Source organism: Pongo pygmaeus, chromosome 14, assembly GCF_028885625.2.
Source record: "Pongo pygmaeus isolate AG05252 chromosome 14, NHGRI_mPonPyg2-v2.0_pri, whole genome shotgun sequence".
In the NCBI taxonomy this organism is placed as follows: domain Eukaryota; kingdom Metazoa; phylum Chordata; class Mammalia; order Primates; family Hominidae; genus Pongo; species Pongo pygmaeus.
The window spans coordinates 107,344,362-107,368,632 of NC_072387.2; the positions used below are offsets into that span (position 1 = coordinate 107,344,362).

General features: G+C 36.6%; 1 protein-coding gene across 1 annotated transcript in view; it reads left to right on the forward strand.

Annotated features, from left to right (window-relative positions):
* The window catches only part of RAP2A (RAP2A, member of RAS oncogene family), a 33,515-nt gene extending 14,818 nt beyond the window's left edge, over positions 1–18,697 (forward strand). The window contains exon 2 of the mRNA XM_054446395.2: positions 14,797–18,697. Coding sequence (XP_054302370.1) covers positions 14,797–15,034 — 238 coding nt within the window. The 3' untranslated portion in view covers positions 15,035–18,697. The remainder of the gene's footprint in view (positions 1–14,796) is intronic.
* The last annotated feature ends 5,574 nt before the right edge of the window (positions 18,698–24,271 follow it).

Below are 24,271 nucleotides of genomic sequence, written 5' to 3' on the forward strand. Positions count from 1 at the left end.
AATCACTGAAAAAGCAATGTTTTAAGATAATTATTATAGAAGTAGCGTAGGATAGAGTAGAAGGGTGAGAAATTGGAGGCGAGACCAGTTAGGAGACTGTTGCAGTGTCTTAGGTATGAGTTATTTTGGAAATGAAAGGGTTTTTATAGTGGGAGTGAAAATGATGAGACAGATTTCCTCACATCCAGTAATTTCTGTTCTGTCCATCCCTGTAATCACTACTGGACTAGACCTGTTGTTGCAGCCTCTCATTACACCTGATCATGCTTAGAGACTATTGGACACTCTGTTGCTTACCATCCACTCTCCCTTGCCCTACAGTGAATTCTTAAAACTATCTTTCTGACTTCTTTCACTTCAGTGTTGGCTTGAACCCTGTCAAAATGTAACTCTTCATTCTCCATTGGCTGCTGTTGAGGGCCATAACCTCTGCCAACAATGAGAGTTTTCAGCTCCTTTCTTCATTGTGCATTTGTTTTATTTGTTTTTTTCCATGTCATCTGTTACTTCTCCTGGTTCAAGTGAAAAGACCTTTTTAATAGGCATCGCCAGTAAATCTCATGCCAGTTGAACCAACCAGTTACAACAAGCCATGAATAATGAAGGTACTCCTCTTCCTCTTCTGAGTTGTTTATTGCTGGGCAGAAGAAATGCTAATTCTGTTGGCCTCATAACCTGAGTTTTCTAGAAAGCTGTATTATAGAGATTCAGTGTTTGGGTTTTTTTAAGTTTTATTTAGTGTTATGTGTACTGAGTGATTTAGAAATGAGAAATATTCTAAGATCTTACTACAACAATAGAAAAATCTTGCAGGATAAATACTCTTCTGTTCATAATTTAAAAGTTCCTAAAAATCTTAGCTCTTCATAGCTTTGAAGCATCTTTATTTAAATCTTCTTCATTCAAAGGTAGCTTTAAAAACATAGTTGTAATTTAACTTTGTGTACTAAATTTTCATTCAAAACATTTTGCCAAAGATTCTGAAAATGAAGAGGTGCTGAAAAGATATATACTATAATTTAATCCAGATGTAAATTTAGGTAGCAATTCAAATAACTTGCCTATTCCTGAGTAACTGACTCAATTTAATCTTTTCAAGTACAATAGTCAGGCCTGTTTTTTAATGCACAGGTTTCAGATTTCAATTCTCACAAAGATAAAATGGATGTTGTATGTCCGAATGCCTCTTCCCCTTCGAGAGATGAAAGCTGTATATTCTCCATATATGTGCCCGAGCTTCAGTTTTCCTTACTATTTAAATTATGTAAAAAGCATGCTTTGTTGACAGATTTTTAAATGATATATTTTTGATTAAAATGTACACTCTAGCTACACATTCAAGTATCAAATACAGATCAACGACCACTTTCCTCCACCTTATTTTGGATGACTTAGATATTACGCTTAAAAAAAAAGAATCAATTGGTTTATTCAAATAGGTTTTTTACATTTGGTTTCTAAATGATAAGGTTTGGGGCTTCTATTTACAACCACTTCCTCACAAATAACACATTACTGACACTTTACAATGGAAAATCTCCATTTCTAATAAAAAAAACAGATTAAATGTAGTTTTATTATATTCCTTTTTCTTAACATGGATTTTTGAGGTACTGTGACATCTTGATATGCCTGAAGAGCATTGTGGTCAGTTGGATGCAATATATAGATCTAATAGTTTAGAATTATTGTTTTTTTTCCAATAACATGTTGTACTTCAGTGTTAATATTCATTATGCTTTCAGTCTTTAGCCAGTTTTGGATATAAATTAAACAGTATTGCATGGTACAGAAGTTTAAAATTGGTTAGTGATATTCTGCTAAGAAACTGACTGTGATCAGCTTAATCGTGTGCCTTCCATGATGTAAACACATAGCCAACATGCATGTGCATGCAATTTGTCTTGAAGGTTAAATTACTTTTCCTGTTTTAATGAAGAAATTGTTTTATTATCTTACTGATTTTTTTTGTTTTTTTTATTGAGGTAGAAATTTTATGCAGTAAAGTGCACAAATTGTAGGTATACAGCTGGGATATGTACACCATGTAACCAAATCCCAAATGAAGATGGACAGATATTTCAGGCAACAAAGCAGTCTGCCTCATGTTCCATTTCAGCCACTTCCATACTCAGAGACCACCATAAATGAGTCATGCCTAGTAATGAACTTCTGGCTTCTGTCATTCAGCATCCTCTATGGGATTCATCTGTGTTGTTGCATGGACCAGTAGTTAATTCTTTTTAATTGAGGTGCAGGATGCCCCTTGCATGAATATACCAGGATTTCATTAATTGTTCTGTCGATGGGGCATCTGGATAGTTTCTAGGTGGGGGTTATGAATGATGCTACTAAGAACATTCTAGTACATATCTTTTGGTCAATATGTGTATACTTTCTCTTGGTGTAGCATTATTGGATCATAAGTACATGTGTTCAGTACTAATGTATACTGCCAAGTGATTTTTCAAAGTAGTTGTAACCAACAAGAGTAACAATTATTCCACATCCTAACCAACATTTGATCATGTCAGTCTTTTTAATTTTAACCAATCCGATAGGATTCTAGGAATCTCAATGTGATTTTCGTCTTTGTTTTCTTGGTGTATAATGATGTGGAGTACCTTTTCATATACTTTATGACCATTTGGGTATTTTCTTTGGAGAAATACCCATTCAGGTCTTTTGTCCATTTTAAAAATTGGATTATCTTTTTTTATAATTTGTAGAAATTCTTTATACATTCTGGATACAAGTTCTTTATTAGATGTATGTATTGCACATACCTTTCCCCAATCTTTGGCTTACCTTTTCACTCACTTAATAGTTTCTTTGAGTGAGCATAAATTCTTAATTTTAATGAAGTCAAATTTTAAATTCTTTTTATGGTTAGTTCCTTTTTGTGTCCTGTTTAATATATCTTTTTCTACCTCAATGTTCTGAGGATCCATTCGGCATATTTACTTCTAGAAGTATTATAACCTAACTTCAGTTTCTATGATCCATCTCTAATTTGTACGGGTGGTGTGAGATAGGGGGTCAGGGGATTTGTTTCTTTTGTTTTGCATATGGCTATTCAATTGACCCAACATCATTTATATAAAGGACCATCTTCCCAGTAAATTGTAGCCGTACCTTTGTCATAAATCAGGCAAATCTATCTGTGTGAGTCTGTTTCTAGGCTGTTTTTTCTTTGCATTTCTCCCTTCTTATGCCTCAACCACAATCTTAATTTTTGTAACTTTGTAGTAAGTATTGATATCTGGTGTCTAATCCTCCAGCTTTGTTCTTCAGATTTGCTTTGGCTCTTCTAGGTATTTTGCATTTCTGTAGAATCCTTCGCATTTTCAAGAATCAGTCACACACACACACACACACACACACACAACCAACCGAACCTTCTGGCATTTTGATTGGGATTGCATAGAATCCATAAGTCAATTAGTAGAGAAATTATGTGTTAATAATATTGCATCTTCCAGTAAGTAAATATCATATATCTTTCATTTTATTTAGATATTTTTACATTTCTGTAAGCATTGGTTTGTAATTCTTGTTGTAAAGGTCTTTTACATCTTTAACTAGATTATTTTCAGTATTTGCTGTTCTTTGGTGCTACTGTAAATGGTCCATTTTAAATGGATTTTCTAATTGTTTTCTAATTCTAATATGTTTGAATTCTAAGTGTAGATTAACCTGGTATCCACAACCCTTACTTTTTAAAACACTTTATAAGTTATGTTTATAGTTTTTGTTTGTGTCTTTTTTTTCTTTGCCTTTTTGCACTGCCTGGGAACTTAATTGTACTTAACATTTCCTTTTTTGTACTTAAATATTCTTTTAATCATTTTGATTATAAAGCATAAATTACATATGTAATTACCTTTTTAAATTAAGTGTTTATAATTACAGATTCACATGCAGTTTTATGAAATAATCAATTCCATGTACTCTTTACCTGGTTTTCCCCAGTGAGGTAACATCTTGCAAAACTGTAGTATAATATCACAAACAGAATATTGGCCTTGATACAGAACATTTCCATCACCACAGGATCTCTCAGGTTGCCCTTATAGTCACACTTACTCCCCTCCTTCCCTCCATTCCCCTTCCCCATCCTTAGTCCCTGCCAACCACTGGTCTGTTCTCTTTTTCTATAATTTTGCCATTTCAAGAAAGTTATGTAAGTGAAGTCATACAGAATGTAACCTGTTTGGATTGGCCCTTTTTCCTCAGCTAAATTCCCTGGAGATTCATCCAAGGTGTTGTGTGTATCCATAGGTCATCCTTATTATTGCTGAGTAGTGTATCTGATATAGATTTACTGCCATTTGTTTACCCATTCACTTGAAGGACATCTTGGTTGTTTCTGATTTTTACCTATAAACATTTGTCTACAGGTTTTTATGTGATCATAAGTCTTTATTTTTCTGGGTTAAATGCCCAAGGGTGCAATTTTTCACTCATGATGATTATCATGGTTAATTTTATGCTGCCATACTCTTCTCTAAAGTAGTTGTCTAATTTTACATTCCATCAGCAATGTATCTAGTTTCTTTGCATCCTCGCCAGCATTTTAGTGCTGTCACTATTTTTTATTTTTGCCATTATGATAAATGGCAAATGATGTTGCACATCTTTTCAAGTGCTTATTGGCCATCTACATCCTCTTCAATGAAATGTCTGTTCATGGCTTTTGCCCATTTTCTAATTGGATAGTTTGTTTTTACTATTGAGTTTTGAGAGATCGTTCTATGTTATAGATATTAGTCTTGTCGGATCGATGTTTTGAAAAGTTTCTCCAAGTCTGTAGTTTGTCCTTTTATCCTCTCAGGTCTTTCACAGAGCAAAAATTTTAATTTTGATGAAATCTAATTTGGTTAGTATTTACATGATATATCTTTTTCTATCCTTTTACCTTTAACTTACCTATTATATTTAAAGTAGATTTCTTCTTGATAGCATGGATGTAGATCTTCTTAAAAAAATTAAGTCTGAAAATCTTTTTATTCATGTGTTTAAACCTACATTTAATGTAATTGCCAATATGCTTCAATTAGGCCCACCATTTTACTGCTTGTTTTCTATTTTTTCACCTGCTTATTTGTTTCTTCTCCCTCTTCTGCCTTCTTTCTGATTATGTATAATTTTTTGTATTTTATCTGTTGTCTTTATTTTTTTAAATGGTTGTTGTAGGTATTACATTATAAATACCTAACCTTTCACAGTCTACTTAGAGTTTGTATTGTACCACTTAGAGTAAAATGTAAAGAGCTTACAACCATGTAGGTCTCTGCTTTCCAGAGTTTTTGTATGTGTTACATCCACCTATATCAAAATCCCCAAAAAGGACTGTTATAATTTTTCGTACGTTTATACATATTGTAAAGAACTTGAGGAAAAAATAATCTTATATTTACATAGTATTTACTATTTGTTTTTCTTTCCTCATTTTTAAAATTGCAAGATTGCTTTGATACTATTTTCCTTCAGCCCAAGGAATTTTCTTTAGTATTTCTTTTACAACAGATTTGCTAGTGATAAATTTTCTTAGATTTCCTTCACTTGAGAATATTATTTTCCTTTAGTTCTGAAGGATATTTTTGCTGATACAGTATTCTGTGTTGACAGTGTTTTTTGTTTTTTCATTTAGTATTGTAAAGATTGTTGTACTGTCTTCTGGCATCTGTGGTTTCTGATAAGAAATTTTCAGTCATTTTGTTTGTTCTCCTATATGTAATGCATTTGTTTTCTTTGGCTGCTTTCAAGATTTTATCTTTGTCTCTAGTTTTAAACGATTTGATTATACTGTGCCTTGACATAGTTCTGCTCATTTATTTTTTCAATCTTTTTTCTCTCTTTTCTTCAAATCATTTTTGTTGATCTGTTTACTTAATCTTTTGCCATGTACAGTCTTCTCATCCGTGAATGTTTTATCTCAGATACTATAATTTTCAGTTCTAAAATTTTCATGTGGTTTTTTATTATACTTTATGAGAGCATTTTATTTTTCTGTTTATTCCTTGAGTGTTTACCTCATAGAACATGGTTATAATTGCTTCTTTAAAGTCTGATAATTTCAGCATCTAGGTCATATGACATCTATTGATAGTTTTTACTCTTGAGAATTAGTTTTTCTGGTTCTTTGCATGTTTGATTATTTTAGATTGTGTTGGACATTTTTAGTATTATGTTGCTTAGTCTCTGGGCCCTGTTACAGTCCTCTGTAGAATGTAGATTTCTTTTTTCCTTTTAGCTGATAACCAACCCACTGAGGTTCAAACTGCAAACTTTCTCCTTGTTTGGAAGATGATTCCGACGTCAGTTCAATTTTCAAAGCCTTTACTATGCTGTCTTGTGTATACACCACTCAGTGGCTAGTCTGAGACGTAGGTAGTGGTTTAAATTGTAGTTCAGTTTTTTAACGTTTGTTATACTGCTTTGAGTCTTCCCGCTCATACACAGCTCATATTAGTTTATGTTGATTCATACACAGAATTAGGGAACCTTTTTCTCTACCTTTCTCCTCTCTGGAGGGATCTCTGGGATTCCTCCTGTTCTCTTTAGACCACAAGAGCCCATTTTTGGTCAGGCCAGAAACAAACTGTTTCAGAGTTTTAGCTTTCTGCACTGCCACACAGTTCTTGCAATTGGGGTCATCTTTCTGGTAAAATGGGAAGAGAAAAAGAGAAGGAAGTATACTGGGGATTTCTCCCACCCTCTTCGGGACTGAGGGCCCATTTCCCAGTTCTCTAGCCAGAAAGACAGATTTCTAATGAAGTTTTAGCTACTGGCACTGCCTACTGCCCTAGCTCTGCTATCACTCACTCTAGGTGAACTGTGAAATAAGGAAAAAAGTGAGAGTTTTCAGCCCACACACATACTCACGCTCAAAGGGCCCCCTTTACCCTGATCTTCTGGTTAAAGACAGTCTCCCAGAGTTCTAGTTGTCTGTGTGCACCATGAAGTGCCCACCCTCAGCTCAAGGCCACAAGAAAAAAAAACAACGGGAAAACCAGGAAACTCACTTGCATGTAGGTCTTTTTCTTCTTCAGGCGTCGGTTCTCTTCCCCAAACTGCTTTTTTCTCTTTACTTTTCAGAGTTCTTTGGTAATTGTTTTTTGTATTTTGTCCTGAGTTTTTATTTGTAATCAGCAGGAGATAGGCACTTTAATGGGCTTATGCTATCCTGGCCACAATAGAAGTTCTCAAGTGGTTTTTAAATAAAACATTTAAAATGGCTATGAGTTGCATTTCCATCGTCAGTTGGTCCATCACAATCAAAGCATTAGAAATGTGTTCTGATATAATGTCAACACTCAGTTTCTATGAAAGCAGATTATTTTATTGGTTGAGATATTCCTAATAGCTTTGAATATCTTCTGGTATCATTACTCTCCTTTTTACATTACATTTACACATTTCTCTCTGTTCATCTTCATTAGGCATTCTGAAACCAACAGGACATCAGAGCTGGACTGTGGTTTTCTTTAATTATTCAGGCTAAATTACCAGGAATGCCCTTTTAAGATGAAATATTTAGTCGCTTCAAAACAAGTCAGGTTGGAGGAAGAGGGCAGGTTTACTTAGCTCGTGTTTTTCATCCTTACAAGCAGTATTGATGTTTCGTGCTAGCAAACTGTGGTAGAAGCCTTCGAGTCCTAACCAAAAACAATTCTCTTTCTTCAAAACTCCCATAACACTTTATTAAAACTCCCATAACACTTTATTAAAAGATTAAAAATGTAAATCCCGAGGATAGGGAAACAAGCACTCTTAAGCACTATTGGTTTTAGTATAAATTTCTAGATGTTCACTAAAACTTTGTGTGTGTCTGTGTTTACATGGCAATTTGATGAACTAACCTAGGAGTATGATTTTTCTGGCTCAAAAGGTATGCAAAAGATTATAAGTATAAACACATGTGAGATATATATATATATATATAAAATGCATACCCTTTGAGGCAGAAATCACACTTCTAGGTGTAGTTCATCAGATTGCTGTTTATTTTAGCCAAAAAATGGGGGTGGGAGCCTTCATATGCACTAATGGAGTACAGATAATTAAATTATGGTACAGTTATAGATTCTATAAAATGGAATACTACCTAGCCATTAATATGATACATATTATTAAAATGGAAAGCTCTATAATATTAAGTGGAAATTGAGGCTACTAAATATAATACATCTTCATATACACTAATGGAGGACAGATAATTAAATTATGGTACAGTTATAGATTCTATAAAATGGAATACTACCTAGCCATTAATACGATACATATTACTTATTAAAATGGAAAGCTCTGTAATAGTGGAAATTGAAGCTACCAAATATAGTTGGTATAATCTCTTTTTATAAAAGCTATAGGTATACTTATATTGATATATAGAGGAAAATAATTTGGAAGGATAGACATCAAAATAGTTATAGTGATCATTCTCACAGAGCCAAGATTAAGAATTAAAAAAATGTTTTTTTGTTTCCTATTAAGTATTGCCAGGTATTTTTTTAAAATCATGACTTATTTGAGCAAGAGTAGGAGGGACCTATATTCATGTTGAAGAAAAGATTTCTACATTCTAAAGGGTAAAAGAACTAGAATCTATGAGAAGAAGGGGCAGGGTATTACAGATCACAGTTCCTTATATACAAGTAAACTTTTAAACTCTGACTTTTTAACACTAACATTTAACAGACCTGACAGTACAAAATGGGTTGCCTGTAGGTATGAGTTCCACGTCACTAAAAATGTTCAGATGTAAGCTCCAAAGCCATTTGGTAAGTTTATCATGGAAGTAATTGAAGCATCAGTTTTTTTTGACGTTTTGCCTTGGGACTCTCTTGGTAGATGATTTTAACATTGTGTGAAAAGTTGAATGAGGGGACTTAGAAAAGCCTTTCTGATTCTCATTTCCAAATTCAAAGAGAATTATATTTCAACCTGCTTATCACTAAGAAGATAACAGCATGTTAAAATTCACATGAAGTATGACCTTCTTTTAATACGCTACAGTGCAGCACCCTCAAAGTAAAGCACAGAAACTGACAGTAGTGGTATCTGTCTACAGTTTATCATTGGTGAATAAATGAAGGGAAGAAGGAATTGAGTCTGGACTTGCCACATATGGAACCATGAACTATACACATAGAATATTGTTTGGGGTCACAAAGTAGTAGATTAGGCCAGTGATTCCTAAACCCTGCTGAACTTCAGAATCCACCTTCAGAGCTTATAGATATAGACATATTACATATTTTAATAGACTCTTGGGTCCTGATCCCACAGATTTAGATTAACTAGCTCTGGAATAGGGCCCAGAAATCACTATCTTTAAAACAATTCTCAAGTTGTATTGATGATCAGCCAAGTTCAGACACGATCAGAATAAAATATATATACGTATGCATACCTACATATCAGGACAGTTACAAGAAAGGAGAAAGCAAAATAAAGTATTTTGATAAACACATCAAGTGCTTTTGAGTTACTGATATTTTAAAAAGCTGTCTGGGTGAGAAGCCCATTAACATTCTACAGCTAAGTGATGCTACAGCCACTATTTCTGATGTTTCATTCAGTCCATTAAGCAGAGCTGCTTAAAAGAACTAGTTTTATTTATTTATACATTTATAATCATGTTCATGAATACAGTCAACAATATGGAAATTCTTGTCAATAAAAAAGTGTTTGTCCACAGACTATACACAGAAATAAAATTATTAGACCTGCATCAGTCACTGAGCTCGTCATGCCCTTAAAGGAAATTTCAAGGAAGATGGGCTGAAGTTGGTGAGATATCTGCTGATGTTTAAGATGTAAGCAAGGTGGTATCTTACTCATGATCAGGTTAACAATAACACATACATTGAACAGTTTGAGAATTTTGCATCTTTAGCTTTATGTCCAAATGATGAAAAGGGGGAAATGAAGAAATGATGTAAAGGGGGAAATGATGAAAAGGGGGAAAATGAAGGCAACCCGCAAAACTGATAATGAAAATAGAACATGAAAGTAACTGTCATCACCCACTAACAAAGCACCTCATCTTCCTAAATAGCAGAGTCAGCCCTCTAAGTCAGTCTGTCATAAGTGCCAGATTTGTCTTCTGAGGCCACTTTTGGCACCCGAATTCCTGAGGTCTAGCTTCAAATGAGCATTTCCTCCACTGCCAGAGTCCTGCAGGAGGCTGTAGAGATGGATCCCACAGCTGGTCCCTGCACTGACAGGCTTGCTCTTGCCGGCTCAGGCATTGTCTAGGGCATGTCCTGCTTAGAATGCTCTTCCCCTAGAACCTGCGCGGTAGGGAGCAGATTCCCAGAAACCCTTCCCATCTTTGTTCACAGCCACTTTTCCAACAAGGCCTGTGATCATCTTATTTAAAATTGTGGCACCTGTGCTCCCCACCCACCACCTGATCCACATCTTTTTTTCCATTGCACTTAACACTTTTATTGTAAACCCAGAATTGACTTGTTATGTTTATTGTTGATGTCTGCACCCTCTACTAATTACAGAGCTTTATTTGCTTTGTCCATTGATGTAAGTGTCTAGAATAGTGGCTAGCACTTAGTATATAAATATGTGTTGAGTGGATGGATAAGTACATGATGTATTGATTGTTCATTACTAGCTATTTATGCCACATCAGGCAGTTTTCAGTATAGCCTTCAGTATTCACGTAGTTAAAACCATCCCAGATATTTGTGTTTGAACAACGTTGTCTGTGAAATGGAACTGCCTAGGTCATGAGTGCATTTTGGAGTTCTGCTGTTGAGTCAGAGCATGCTGGCAGTAGCGGCTCCACTTGTAGAAGTGAAACCTCCTGCTTATGTTTTGGCCCCATGAGATCTCATAAGATTTCCCCCAACATTTTTGGCTTTACTCCTGATGTGCACTTTCATATCTCTTAAAGATCAGCCTGTTGGACATTAATCTTAGAACAGTGCTAAGCACTCAGCAATTAACCTAGTCAATGATATGTGTTGATTGTGGGTGTGACCCACCATGTCTGTTGTGATTTTTAACTTTAGAGTATCTTAGGAATTATCCAGTCCAGCTCATTTTATACTTCAAGAAACTCAGGAAACCAAGATTAGGTTAATCTTCTAAATTCACAGTACTAGCTAGAGGCAGCCCCTTCTGGGACAGGAGTCCTAGTCTGTTTGGTTTCTTTTTTTTTTTTAAACCCACCATATTGCTAAAACAGATAGCAACACCAGCTTCCTCGTGCAGCGCAGTCATCTACTGTCAACACGGGTCTTGGCTTCTTTCCCTTCAGCGTCTCACCCGTCTTTCTTAAGGAGGATCCAGATTTCTCCAAATGTTACCTTCATATGGGACCCTATTCTGTCACCCCAACCCAGAGCCTTCTTAGAATGCCTTCCCTTCAGGGGCCAGTATATTCTGTCGAGTGCCCGCTGTTTGGGAATGCTTGCTTTTCTGCTTTTCTAGGCCCCCATCACCATGATGTTCAGCACAGGGACTCCGGAGAAGCACCTGGTTAGTGTCTGGTGGCTGCTTTGTTGTTTTTGACTCCCATCTGTTTTTTGCCTGTCTCTTCCCCCAGCTTCACCCTCAACTCGGTTTGCCCTCAGGAGTTCTTTACCTCCTTTGATCAGTTTCTCCAGCTCCTTCTTCACCCTTTGTGGCTTCTCAAGGCCACATCAGTAGAGTTAGGAGGGGAAAGAAGCAAGCACCCTCCTTTTATCTGGTACTTCATTTTTTTCAGCATTATCTCATTTGACCTTTACAGCAACCCTGTGTTAAGTGGGAACAGATATTCTTACTCCCTTTTTACTATCAAAGAAATGAAATACAGATATGTAAAGGAAATGATCTCACTGGCAGAACTGGAAGCAGAGCCTCCAAATCTGAGTGTAGAATCTTTTCTACTGTCCCAAATTTTAACAGAAAGAGAGACAAAATTTATCACCGTCTGGTATTCTGAAATGTACATAATTTTTTTTTTCTGAACATCGTACTCAGTTTAAAAATCTTCTGAGGATATTAATGTGTATTTCTCTAGTGTCTTTAGAAACTTGATTTTAGAAAAGACCACTGACAATTAAGTCAGTGATATAATAAACAGGTCCTCTGATACTGACTGCATTTTCATCTACATTTACCAGTTATTAAATGCTGTTATATGTGGAACTGTGTTTGCAATATTTTATTTACTGTTTTGAGAATTAGGTGGATGGTAAGATTTATTCAAATTCTTGATTTTAATAGTGTATCAATACAACTTAATAGTTTATTTACAACTTTTGAAAATCCACATATTCTAGTAGATCCTGAACTTAACTAAAAGTGTAAGAAATATTTCACGTATAAAACATGATATAGGCTGGGTGCGGTGGCTCACGCCTGTAATCCCAGCACTTTGGGAGGCTAAGGCAGGCGGATCATGAGGTCAGGAGATCAAGACCATCCTAGCTAACACAGTGAAACCCTGTCTCTACTAAATATACAAAAAATTAGTCGGGCATGGTGGCGGGTGCTTGTAGTCCCAGGTGCTCGGGAGACTGAGGCAGGAGAATGGCGTGAACCCGGAAGGCGGAGCTTGCAGTGAGCAAAGATCACACCAGTGCATTCCAGCCTGGGCGACAGAGCGAGACTCCATCACACACACACACACACAAAATATATATATATATATAAAATATTGTATTTAAACATATTCTTTAAAATATCATTTATCTCAACTAATAGAAAGTGATGTCTTATCACTTTTTATTATTCATAGACAGACTGAAATTTGTTTTAACTTAAATTCAACCAATAAGTTTTACTTAATTTTATTAATGTTTTTAAGTTACTCCACTGCCAAGCAGAGCATTTTAAAGCACACTGTGATGTATATACTTTCATAAGAAACATGAAATGTAATTACATTTTGCAAGTAACACAAATTGGAAGCTGACATTGTTCTGACATGGCTGGCAGTGTCTGCTCCCTGCCAAGCTTCTCTGTATAGCCGATCAAGAGAGTTTATATGCAAAGTAGCAAATATATGGTGTTTTGTAATGCAGCTTTATTCTCACTGCCACTTGCCCTCCTAGAGCCCATGGAATGCACAAATTGCTTGTATGTAAGAGTCCTAGAAGATGTTAAAAACCCTTGTGTCTTATGTTCAGAGCCGTCAGCACGATCTAAGGCCCGAAATCGTAAGGTACAGTAGTGTACAATAAATTTATATGAAGTCCTTTGATATAAATTGAAGTTGTCCAAATTCATTTCCTATAAAATGATAATATCCAAATTCTAGGTTCGCCTTTGATGTTGTTACTTCCACTCATTTTTGAGTTGTTTTCATATTTCACATTGCCAAATGGCACACTACCTGGAGTATGCCCTCTTGTTGAGACCATTCTTAGTTTGATATAGTGTCCAAGAAAAAAAGTGAGAGTGTTGGGAATTTGGTTTGCTTTACAAGTTAGGGTGAGTGGAGAGAACCCTGTTGATAGGATGATGAAATTCGTGGAAGTATCACAGCAAACAATAACCACCTGCCTATTATCCAGTTTCCTGAATGATAAAAATTGTCTATGCATCCTGCCTCAAAGGCTTGACCATAGGGTGGTTTTCTCTTCTGATAGATTACCTGTTTCCAGTCACATTTGTTATCACTTTTGTGCAATCTTGCTGTTTACCTCCTTTAAATCAGAAATACATTCTGCTTATGGGAAGACACACACACACACACACACACACACACAGATTTATACTAAAATCACAAAAACCTTTTAAAATGTCCTGTGAAAATATATTAGCTACCCTTCTTAGAACAAACATAAAGAAGAATAGTAAATAAATGTGCAGGCCAGCACCAGTGTTGACATCTGTTGTGACCTGTGCGACATGGAGTAACCATTGTAGAGACAATCATCTTAGGCATCAAAATGACTTAGGAGCTTTTTTCTTTGTTCTTTCTTACCACTTACTATTTTTATTAGTTTAGCTTTTTCCAAACATGTTTACTCAGAGATACCTATTTTAGTTAGGAAGAAAAAGAGAAATAACACCAATTAAAGCTAATTGAGGCTGAATTCTTGTCAGTCGTAAAAGAATCCTAATTGTTTCTCTTTGAACTGACTAATCCATAAAAGTTTTCTGAAGGGATGGGGTGTGGTTGTATTTGATGGCTTCCATTTGGATGATTTCTACTACCTGTTTTCTTACTTGAGAACTATTAGAACGAACATGATCATTTTTTCAAGCTGGAGTGCAGTGGCACGATCTCAGCTCACTGCAACCTCTGCCTCTTGGGTTCAAGCGATTCTCCTGTCTCAGCCTCCCGAGTAGCTGGAACTACAGGCACCTGCCACCACACCCAGCTGATTTTTGTATGAACATGATCAACTTTATACACATAGAACATAGTAAAATGCTGATAATTATAAGTTGTTTGTTTACTCATTGTAGCTATTTACTATGTGATCAACTGTGAAATTTTGTGCAACCCTCTCTCAGAATGGAAAAAAAAATTAAGAGGATTTAGTCTGAGTTTCTGAGAATAATTTTCCAAGTATATCTGGAAAGGTAAATTGATTTTAAAGGATGTATAATTGATTAAAACATCATTTCATAAAACTCATTTTATGATCCACTGTGAGAGCAGCTTCAAATGCCCTCAGATAAGTATCAAGCCAAGTGGTACGAATCATTTTCATGCAACTGAAGATACCATTTATGTTGGAATAGCCCCCAAAAACAAAAATACACGTGACCTGTTTAACTTTGTGCTAACTGTTACAATGTATGTGTGTTTTGTTCATTCTCTCATAGATATGAGAAAGTGCCAGTCATCTTGGTTGGGAACAAAGTGGACCTGGAAAGTGAGAGAGAAGTATCGTCCAACGAAGGCAGAGCCCTTGCTGAAGAGTGGGGCTGCCCCTTTATGGAAACTTCCGCTAAGAGTAAAACAATGGTGGACGAACTCTTTGCCGAAATTGTGAGGCAGATGAACTACGCTGCTCAGCCTGACAAAGATGACCCATGCTGCTCTGCATGTAACATACAATAGCATACAGATATGGCTGTCCTGGATGGGGTTTGCCCAGTGCCGTAGGTGACAGAAACCTCACCTACTCCACTGCAGAACTTGCAGGACGCGTGGTGTTCCCATGCTGCTCTGCATGTAACATACAATAGCATCCAAGTATGGCTGTCCTGGATGGGGTTTGCCCAGTGCCGTAGGTGACAGAAACCTCACCTACTCCACTGCAGAACCTGCAGGATGCGTGGTGTTCATCTACAGAGAACTGCAGCCCTTACTCAGAATTGAGCAGTGATTGTCAGTTGATATCTCTGAGTAACACTTGGGTTCAGTAACTACAGTTTTCACCATTTGTCCTCAGTCTCCTTTATGCATCTGCAACTTTAAGGCATAGTCCATCGATCTACAGGGTGATCTCATTTGAAAGCTATGATGGCACTGTCGCTGAGTTGACAGAAGCAACTATTGTATAAATTAAAAATAACCATAAGGGAGAAACCAGAAGAATTCTTCTGACCACTTACAATTAAAATATTTTGTCTTCTTTAAAAAAATAAGTAAAGGAGAAATATTTTCCTACAAGAGTACTGAATTTCAGGAAATGAGATAGAGCTTCTAACCAATGTATTCCGTCAAGTAAGATAATAACAGCTGACCTGCCACAGCATTACAGGGAGATTCTTTGCTCAGCTAACACATTTTTGTTTTTCAAAATTGATGCTTAATTGTAGCTGTTATTCTAATTTGTGACATGGAACTAACTCATGCTTCAATCCTTGATAGAACAAAACTCAGAACAGGTTATGTAAAAATATAGTCTGGCTTTAGAATTTGTTAAATCACCTGCTTTGCCACAGAAAATGGAGGCTTTCACAAGGGTTTGATCAGAATTAAAACCCCAAACCCGCCCTCTGTCAAGAGTGGTCTTTATAACTTTACTGAACAAGAGGGAAGCAACTGTGATGGGAAGAGATTACCCAGCCTTACTAACAAGAAGCATTCTAATAGATAAACTAGTACCATCATGTAAGGAAAATGAAGCCATGTTGCATCCACATGTTCCCGTTTGCAGAAACCTCACAGGACAGTACGAATATCTGGCATTTTTAAGTTCATTAAAGCAGCAAATTCCTTCTCGCCTTTAAGGGCTATGGTTGTAGTGTGACCCGTGGCTAACCTGCTTTCAAAATCAAGTTTGCTGTAGCAGAGCTTTATTGCAGGCATTTTAAAAACTGAATAACCATGTGAAATAATTTGGGCTTAAAAGTGAACATAAATTATAGAGTGGAAGGTAAGGGACAAAAGCCTTTTACCTTTAATTTTCCTGGAGAATTATATAAAGATTTTCTTAGAACAATTTTGCCCTGATTACTGAAGCGTCAAATAAAGCTGGAGTGAAAATTTTGTTTTGAAAAGGTGCTCAAGCTCTGACATTTTTGGTTTTCATAGTCGTGAAGTATTTATCATTTGCATGACTAATGGCACAGGAAAAACCTATTCATAAGTTTTACAATCAAGTATAGAGGGGTCTTCAGCTAACTTAGTTATAAATGCTGAAAAGATTATCTTGAGCTGGGCCTTGGGAGAAGAATTTGGCCTTCAGAACTGCAATATCACTGAGCCTGCGATCTATACACCACCCCACATTTTGTTGGTTTCACAGTCTTGTGCAAGTAACCTCTGGTCTTACGTGTGTAACTGAGAGAAGAGTGTGTGTTTGTGTGTGCATGTGTGTTTATTGTTCCTAAGAATTTGGCACAAGTCAGAGATAATTGCCTATACTAAGAATCTATACTGCAGAATATAGTGTTATCAAAAACTTTTTTCTTTTAAATTATTAAAGTGTCTTTTATACTTTTATGAAATCATTGGTAGCCCCCTAAGTGTTTAATAACTGGCATTAAGCTTAGATGGAAAAAAAAAAGATTGATAGTATTTTTCATAATGAAAAAACTGAAGAGATATGTGAATGAAACCAGGCCATAGCTGTCAAAAATCTTTGACTTTTGAATATTTACATTCTTCAGTATAATTTTTTATAATCCTCAATTATGAAGCACCTTGTTTATAGGACAAAAAAATTTAACCAATTTTATTGAAACAAATTTCACTGTGTAAAAGTTGGTTTGATTCAAACATGTAGAGAAGTTGGAGATTCAAGATATATGATTTCTCTACTGAAATAAAAATATTTGTTAGTGAATTGGTTGAGTTTTGATTCCTCTGACTTCTCAGAATGATTCTTTGGAATTCTATAATTCATAGCAATTTTTGACAAGATTGCAAAATAGAAATATCTATAAAGATTCCACAGTTTGACATTATGGCTTGCTATGCAGATGTGAAAACAGGTTAAATAATATGAAAGATACGGCAGAATGTAAAGTGGAAAAGATGACCTAAAATTCTGAGTTGTGTTAATAGTTAAAAACATTTGTGTCAGATGACGAGGTGGGCTTTTACTGTCAAGACATGAATAATAACTGATCTGGCTGCCTGATCAGTGTTTCCATGCAGCGCTGCATATTTAGTGACCAAGGCATCAAGGACATCCCGAAACTGGAAATTCATATCCATCTGGTGTGAATATAACTCAGCTGGCAAATGAATGTGTTTGTTGAGATATTACAGTAATAAAACACTTAAGAACAGGAAGATTACATTTGTTGGCATATGAAACCTTAGTGGCTACAGAAGAAAGCTGACCTTGTGTCACTATTTATTTTATGCCCTGATCAGACTAGCAACTTAGATAAGTGAAAGTTTTTCTAACATGCCTTAAAAATATTATGGTTTGATCCAAAGACCCACTTTTTCTTCAGCTCTTATGACAAGATTTTCTTTTTTTTACTTTTATACAAAGGCAGCATCTTTGAATTTTTTTTTCTTTTGATGTTGCAACTTTTGGGTTCTTTTAAACTGTGATAGTGATGGTAACTGATGCCTTTCATTTTGTTCAACTTATACAAAACAAGCCAGCATCTGATCAAAAGTATTACATAAGATCTTTTCTTAAACTATTGAAAGGTGCTTTGATGATTTTCTCCTTTGGTTTGTAGAATTAGGACTGAACTTTTGACTCAAATTGCTACAGTTGCCATCACCTTTCTGTGGTAATACTACTGATATTTGCTTTTCTATATAAAGAAATGTTGCCTAAGGCTGTCTGGTATTTGTTTTCAAGGGTTTTCCAGTATGAATGTTAATGTTGTCAGTGTATGTATGAATATGAAAGTGCTTTGTTTTGTTTGTTGCTGTTTTTTGTTTGTGTGTATGTGTGTTTTTAATTTTTTGTTCTTATCAGTAGTCTTGTGTTAGCACTGGGTAAGCTTTAATTGTCCCTTAGCCAATCAAACGTTAAGGACTATGGGTTTTTTTTTTTTTTTTTTAACATGTCATTGTGCATCTATTAAATCTTGATCAGGGTTTCAAGAATGACTGCAGTGGGTTTTGGAAACAGACTTATCATTATTGATTTGAGGTTTCCCAGAGATATAGTTCACAGTTAATTGTTGCGCTCTAATACAACTGACCATTTAAAATTGAACAACAGTTTATTGTTTTGTAACAATGTCAGTTGTTAAACCTTGACATTTCAATTAAAACATGAATTGTAGTTATAACTCAATGCAAATTCAACAGTTGTATTTGGAGTTAAATTATTTTAACAAATAAATTTATTTAATGAAACTCTGGATTTGCTTTGTTTTGTACATGCTCATGGGAGAAATGTATTATATACAAAAACAATTAAAAATTGCCATATAATGAATTTAGTACTCTTCATACAAAAATATTTTAGCTGATTTGAGAGTTCATCATATAAAAAGGCAGGTAGGTAGATAATTTTCATAGCCTTTAAAAATAAAAATAACATGAAAGAGATTGTAATATCAGTTATTATAAATATAAACTTGTCTCTGCAAATGATTTTATATTTTGAATGATAGCTGGTTAATTTAAAGCCTGATGCTAAGGTTAACAGAATTGTTCAAATAATTAACATTAATTAGCAATATCACTAAAATGATTCAGAGGCCTTCTAGTGATGGCTTGAAGCTGTCTTTCTGTTTTCAGGTCATGTGGATCTGAAGGTGCCAGAAGCTGAAGGTTGCCGCCAGGCTGTAGGGCCTGCTTGTTCTATATGGGGCCCTGTGAATGTTGACAGATGCTGTTAATTGTATACAGCTTTCAGCTGCTCTGATAAGGAGCCCATTCATTTCCTAAGCCAATTTAAACTATGCCTTTTGGTTATGTTGCCTTCAAACTCTGTTGAAATCCTCTGGCAGCATTCCACCAGTTGAGAAGCTGCATTGTTTTAGATTATAAGAATAATTTGAATGAATATAACAGAGGCACTGTAGATAGAATCCCAGATATTTAAAGGAAAACATGCCTATATTTTAGTAATATCTTCTGAAGAACTTCATAATTTTATTTGAAGTGTTTGTAAATTTTTTAATAAATTATTTAAATGTATCAATAGTTGATAGTTGGAAGAGTGTCTTTGAGGCTAAAAAGTAGTACTCTGAAATTCTCTCAAGTTATATTATTTGTTTGTTAGAGGTCCACGAATGAAAATATATGTAGCTAAAGGAGTAAGGTGCTGCCCAATTTGGAACCCAACTGACCTCTAGGATCTATGAAGCAGAGAATATTATCACAAACTTCTGAAAGAAGCTGCTGACCTCTTACTTGTTTCCTAACTTAAAATATGTTGCCACATAAATACTAATAAAACATAGTGGTTCTTCATCTGTTAAATGGATCATTTCAACTGGTTTTACATCATTGAATATTATCTAGTATTTTTAATAAATATTTTTATAAATAGTTTTTGTGGGTTTTTTTGTTTGTTTTTGAGACAGAGTCTCGCTCTGTCACTCAGGCTGGAGTGCAGTGGTGCGATCTTTGCTCACTGCAAGCTCCCTCCCGGGTTCACACCACTCTCCTGCCTCAGCCTCCCAAGTAGCTGGGACCACAGGTGCCCGTCACCACACCCGGGTAATTTTTTGTATTTTTTAGTAGAGACGGGGTTTCACCATGTTAGCCAGGATGGTCTCGATCTCCTGACCTCATGATCCTCCCGCCTTGGCCTCCCAAAGTGCTGGGATCACAGGCGTGAGCCACCATGCCCGGCCTATAAATAGTTTTTAGATAATATTCAACATCCCCAACATCGAAGTATTGAGTTTTAAAAGATTTGCTGCTATTCTAGGTAAGACGCTGTGTTATTTCTTTCTATATTTTCTTAGTAGTCTTCATGTTAGCCTCTAAGGATTCCTCCAAGATTTCTCAGCAGAGAAAAAGGTAGAGGACTAGCTGCTTGAAAGAGTAAATACGAAGACCTATTTAGTATGTATGAGTTGGGAATAAAGAAACTGAAGGAAAGATTCTTGGTTTAGCTTATGGGGATTTTTTAGTATAAGATCCTCCCATTTTAAAAACTTCAGTATCAATGATTCATATTTACAATTTTACACTATTTTGAGTGTGATGTGCTTTTATACCTTTAAAAACATCAGGATTAGTGAAGCGAAGAAAAGGTCACCCCAAGAGGATCACGAGGTCAGGAGATTGAGACCATCCTGGCTAACATGGTGAAACCCCGTCTCTATTAAAAATAAAAAAATTAGCCAGGCGTGGTGGCACGCACCTGTGATCCCAGCTACTCAGGAGGCTGAGGCAGGAGAATCACCTGAACCTGGGAAGCAGAGGTTGCCATGAGCCGAGATCGCACCACTGCACTCCAGCGTGGGTGACAGAGGGAGACTCCTTCTTAAAAAAAAAAAAAAAAAAGTCACCCCAACTTTCAGTTCCCCAAAACAGCCATGTTAACAATGGATGTAAATCATTCCCAGCATCTTCCTATGCACATATACATATGCAAGTACATGAACATAGGTAGAAGGATAAATAACTCAATGTTATTTTTGAGAAACTGGCTCTAAGTACTAAAAATGAATCACTGAAAGACACAGCTAATAAAGTGGCAGAGTTGAGTTTCTAACTCTGCCACTTAATTTCTAATTCTTCTAACAAGCTTCTAATTCTAAATGAGCTTTTCCCCACTGTTAATCCTTTTACTTAAATTGAATCCACTCATTCCATGCTCATTCAGCTATTATTTATTGAGAGGTTACACCTGCATCTGGCACCGCCACAATACAGAGATGGTCATCTCCACATAAACCCTGATGTCAAAGACATCCTAGTCCTATCTCCTTGCCATTCCCTTTTCTCTTAAGGCAGATACAGTTTAGTTTACTGCCAAGAAATAATTTGTACCTTCCCTACTTTCACATGTCAGCATCCCAGTAACCCAGGCTGAGCCGAAGTTCCAGACACGGCCCCAGAGACTGCTGCTGGCTCTGTTCACTTTTCAAGATCTGTGCACCAGCCTGAGCTAGTCCCTCCTGGGAACTTGAGGTGTCTGTGGGACAGAGTAGAGGGGGATGGCAATACAGCAAGGCTTCAAGGCTCTGCTGTTACAGGCTGGGTCTACTTCTAAGGAAGAATTCAGGGTAAAAATAGGATTAGCGAGGGACAGTGGGGATACAGAGGCAGTTTGGGGACAGCAGGGCAAAGGGTTCTATGTATCAGATACTACAATGAAGAATAAATGCTGGGTCCATGCCTATAGTTAAATACCAGGTGTTTTTAGGTTTTAGTGAGGTTTTTTTAGTTTAAAATGTTGGTTTGTTCACAGCACAGCTCTGTACTGTGTTCTGAAGAGGTCTTACACCATGAGAGGGTTTGCTGAAAACAATGATAAAGTCAAGCAAGTTTGGGAAACCCCACATAACACGTCTCACATCTTGGAAAAAACTCAAATTCCACTCATGTCCCAAAAATAACTAGACCCCAGAACACTTTCTTTAGATTATACATAGTAGCACTCTCTGGTGCACAATGTGGAAAATGCTGCTATTAGATATTTGGCCTCCAAATGCTGATGTGGGAACTCTTTCCAGGTGAGGGGACCTGGATCGGTTGTGAGCGTGAGAATTCCTCTGACCCCTGTAGTCTCTAGAGGGATGGCAGAGAAAGGGAGAGGGTTGGGTGCAATAGCTCATGCCTGTAATCCCAGCACTGTGGGAGGCCAAGGTGAGTGGATCATTTGAGGTCAGGAGTTCAAGACCAGCCTGGCCAACATGGTGAAACCTCGTCTCTACTTAAAGTACAAAACTTAGCCAAGTGTGGTGGTACATGTGTGTAGTCCCAGCTACTCTGGAGGCTGAGGCAGAAGAATTGCTTGAACCTGGGAGGCAAAGGTTGTAGTGAGCCAAGATCAGGCCACTGCCCTCCAGCCTGGGCGGCAGAGGGAGACCCCATCCAAAAAAAAGAAAAGAGGGAGAAGAGGAGAGGAGGCAATCTACAGTTGATGGACATTGGAGTCATTCCCAGTTTGAGTCTATTATGAATAAAGCTGCTATGAACATTTGTGTACATGACTTTTGGTGGATAGCCACAATACTCACTCCTAGGTCACTACCTAGGAGGGGAATTGCTGAACTACAAGATTTGATTGTCAACTTTCGTAAACATTGATAGTTTTATCAAGTGGTTGTACCAGTTTACACAAACAAGCAATGTGTGAGTACTCCAGTTGCACCATGTCACAGGATGGATTGCCTGGGAAGAGGGCTGTGATACAGAGCTTAGTGTGCGGGATACTTATTACCAAATGTCCTTGGGATTAACTCCTGTGGAAGGGAGTAGAGGAAGTAAGATTGGCCAGAGGGAGAAGTTGTGCGATGCAGGGCCAACAACCCCCAGACAGGGGGAGTTAGAATGGGGCCCTTAGAATTGTCCTGAGTTGGGCTCAGATGGTTTAGTCCTCTGTACCCTCTTCAGTCATTGTGACCTTGAACAAGATGCAGAGGCAATCCCTGAAGGATCAGAGAGTGAAGGTTGTCAGCATTCTCAGCAGCAGGGCAGCAGTTACTTGACTGAAAGGAGGTCCAAGTGGTGCCTCACGGCATCTATTAACTCCACCTTCCACACACATACCTGGCACTGTCAGGCTTTGTCATTTTTCATTTCATTATTCTGGTGGGCCCATGGTGGTATGTCATTGTGGATTTCACTTCATGTTTCTCTAAGGCCAATATATTTATATGCTTATTGGTCATTGGTTACCCTCTTTTTTGAAGTAGCTATTTATGATTTTTGCCCATTAAGTAAATGTTTTGTTTACTGTTTTATTAAATGACTCAAAAAAGATTTATTTAATCTTTTACTTACACATTTATAGGAGTTCTTTACATTTTCTGGACACGTGTTTATAAGTACAGTGTACTATCCCAGTCTGAAGCTTGCCTTTTCACACTCTTGTTGATATCTCCTGATAAACAGAAGTCCTTACTTTTAATGAAGTCAATGTATCAATCTTTTATTTGATGATTAACTGTTTTTGTGTTCTTTTAAAGAAACCTTTGCCTACTTTAGGGTTGTTCTTGACCTCCAGCCCCTCAGGGGTATGCTGAGTTGACCTTATGAATATGATAATAGGAAAATAACGATTGTAATCATACAGTTTATTGAACAGTGATACGCCAACCATCATCATCAGTCTTTGTTTCATATTATTGATGAAATATTTAAACATTAATAGAGCTGGCTCTTGGCCAGTGTTTCTGCAAATGTGTTCCATCAAGTACTAATGTTGAATAGGAAAAAGATTTCCATGGTCAAATAAGTTTGAGAAACACCTGCTTAAACAAAGTTAAATAGGCTCTTGTGGTTTTCAATATCCTAATGTGGATTATGTAACATTGTGAGATATAAATACATTATGTTCTGCAAATTATTTAACCATAGGATGCTAGTTTTTCTTAGAACATTTCACAGGACTAGTATTTCATAGTTCGGTAAATACTTTGCAAGGCAAAGGGTATGATGTCCAACAAAAAAACAGCTTACTAAAAAACTGAATCTGAGAGTTCATAGTGAAATTAAAAAATAATAATAAGGATGAGCCATTTATAGGATACTAGCTAATAGATATGGAAGACAGAATCAAGAAGTCATCCCTTCCAATCCTCCACATCAAAGTAGATTCAGGGAAGGATCAGCAATCAGCAATGCTGAGGCCACTCGGTGGAAGGGTTAGAGGGAAACAGATATTCACAAATTACTTCTTACTTGCCAAGGGAAAGAGGTAGCTTTTCAGTGATGAGACCTGGCTGACACCACATGAACCAGGTGATCAGACCAAGCACTACCAACAAAGGGACAAAAGTCTATCATGGGCCCCTCTGT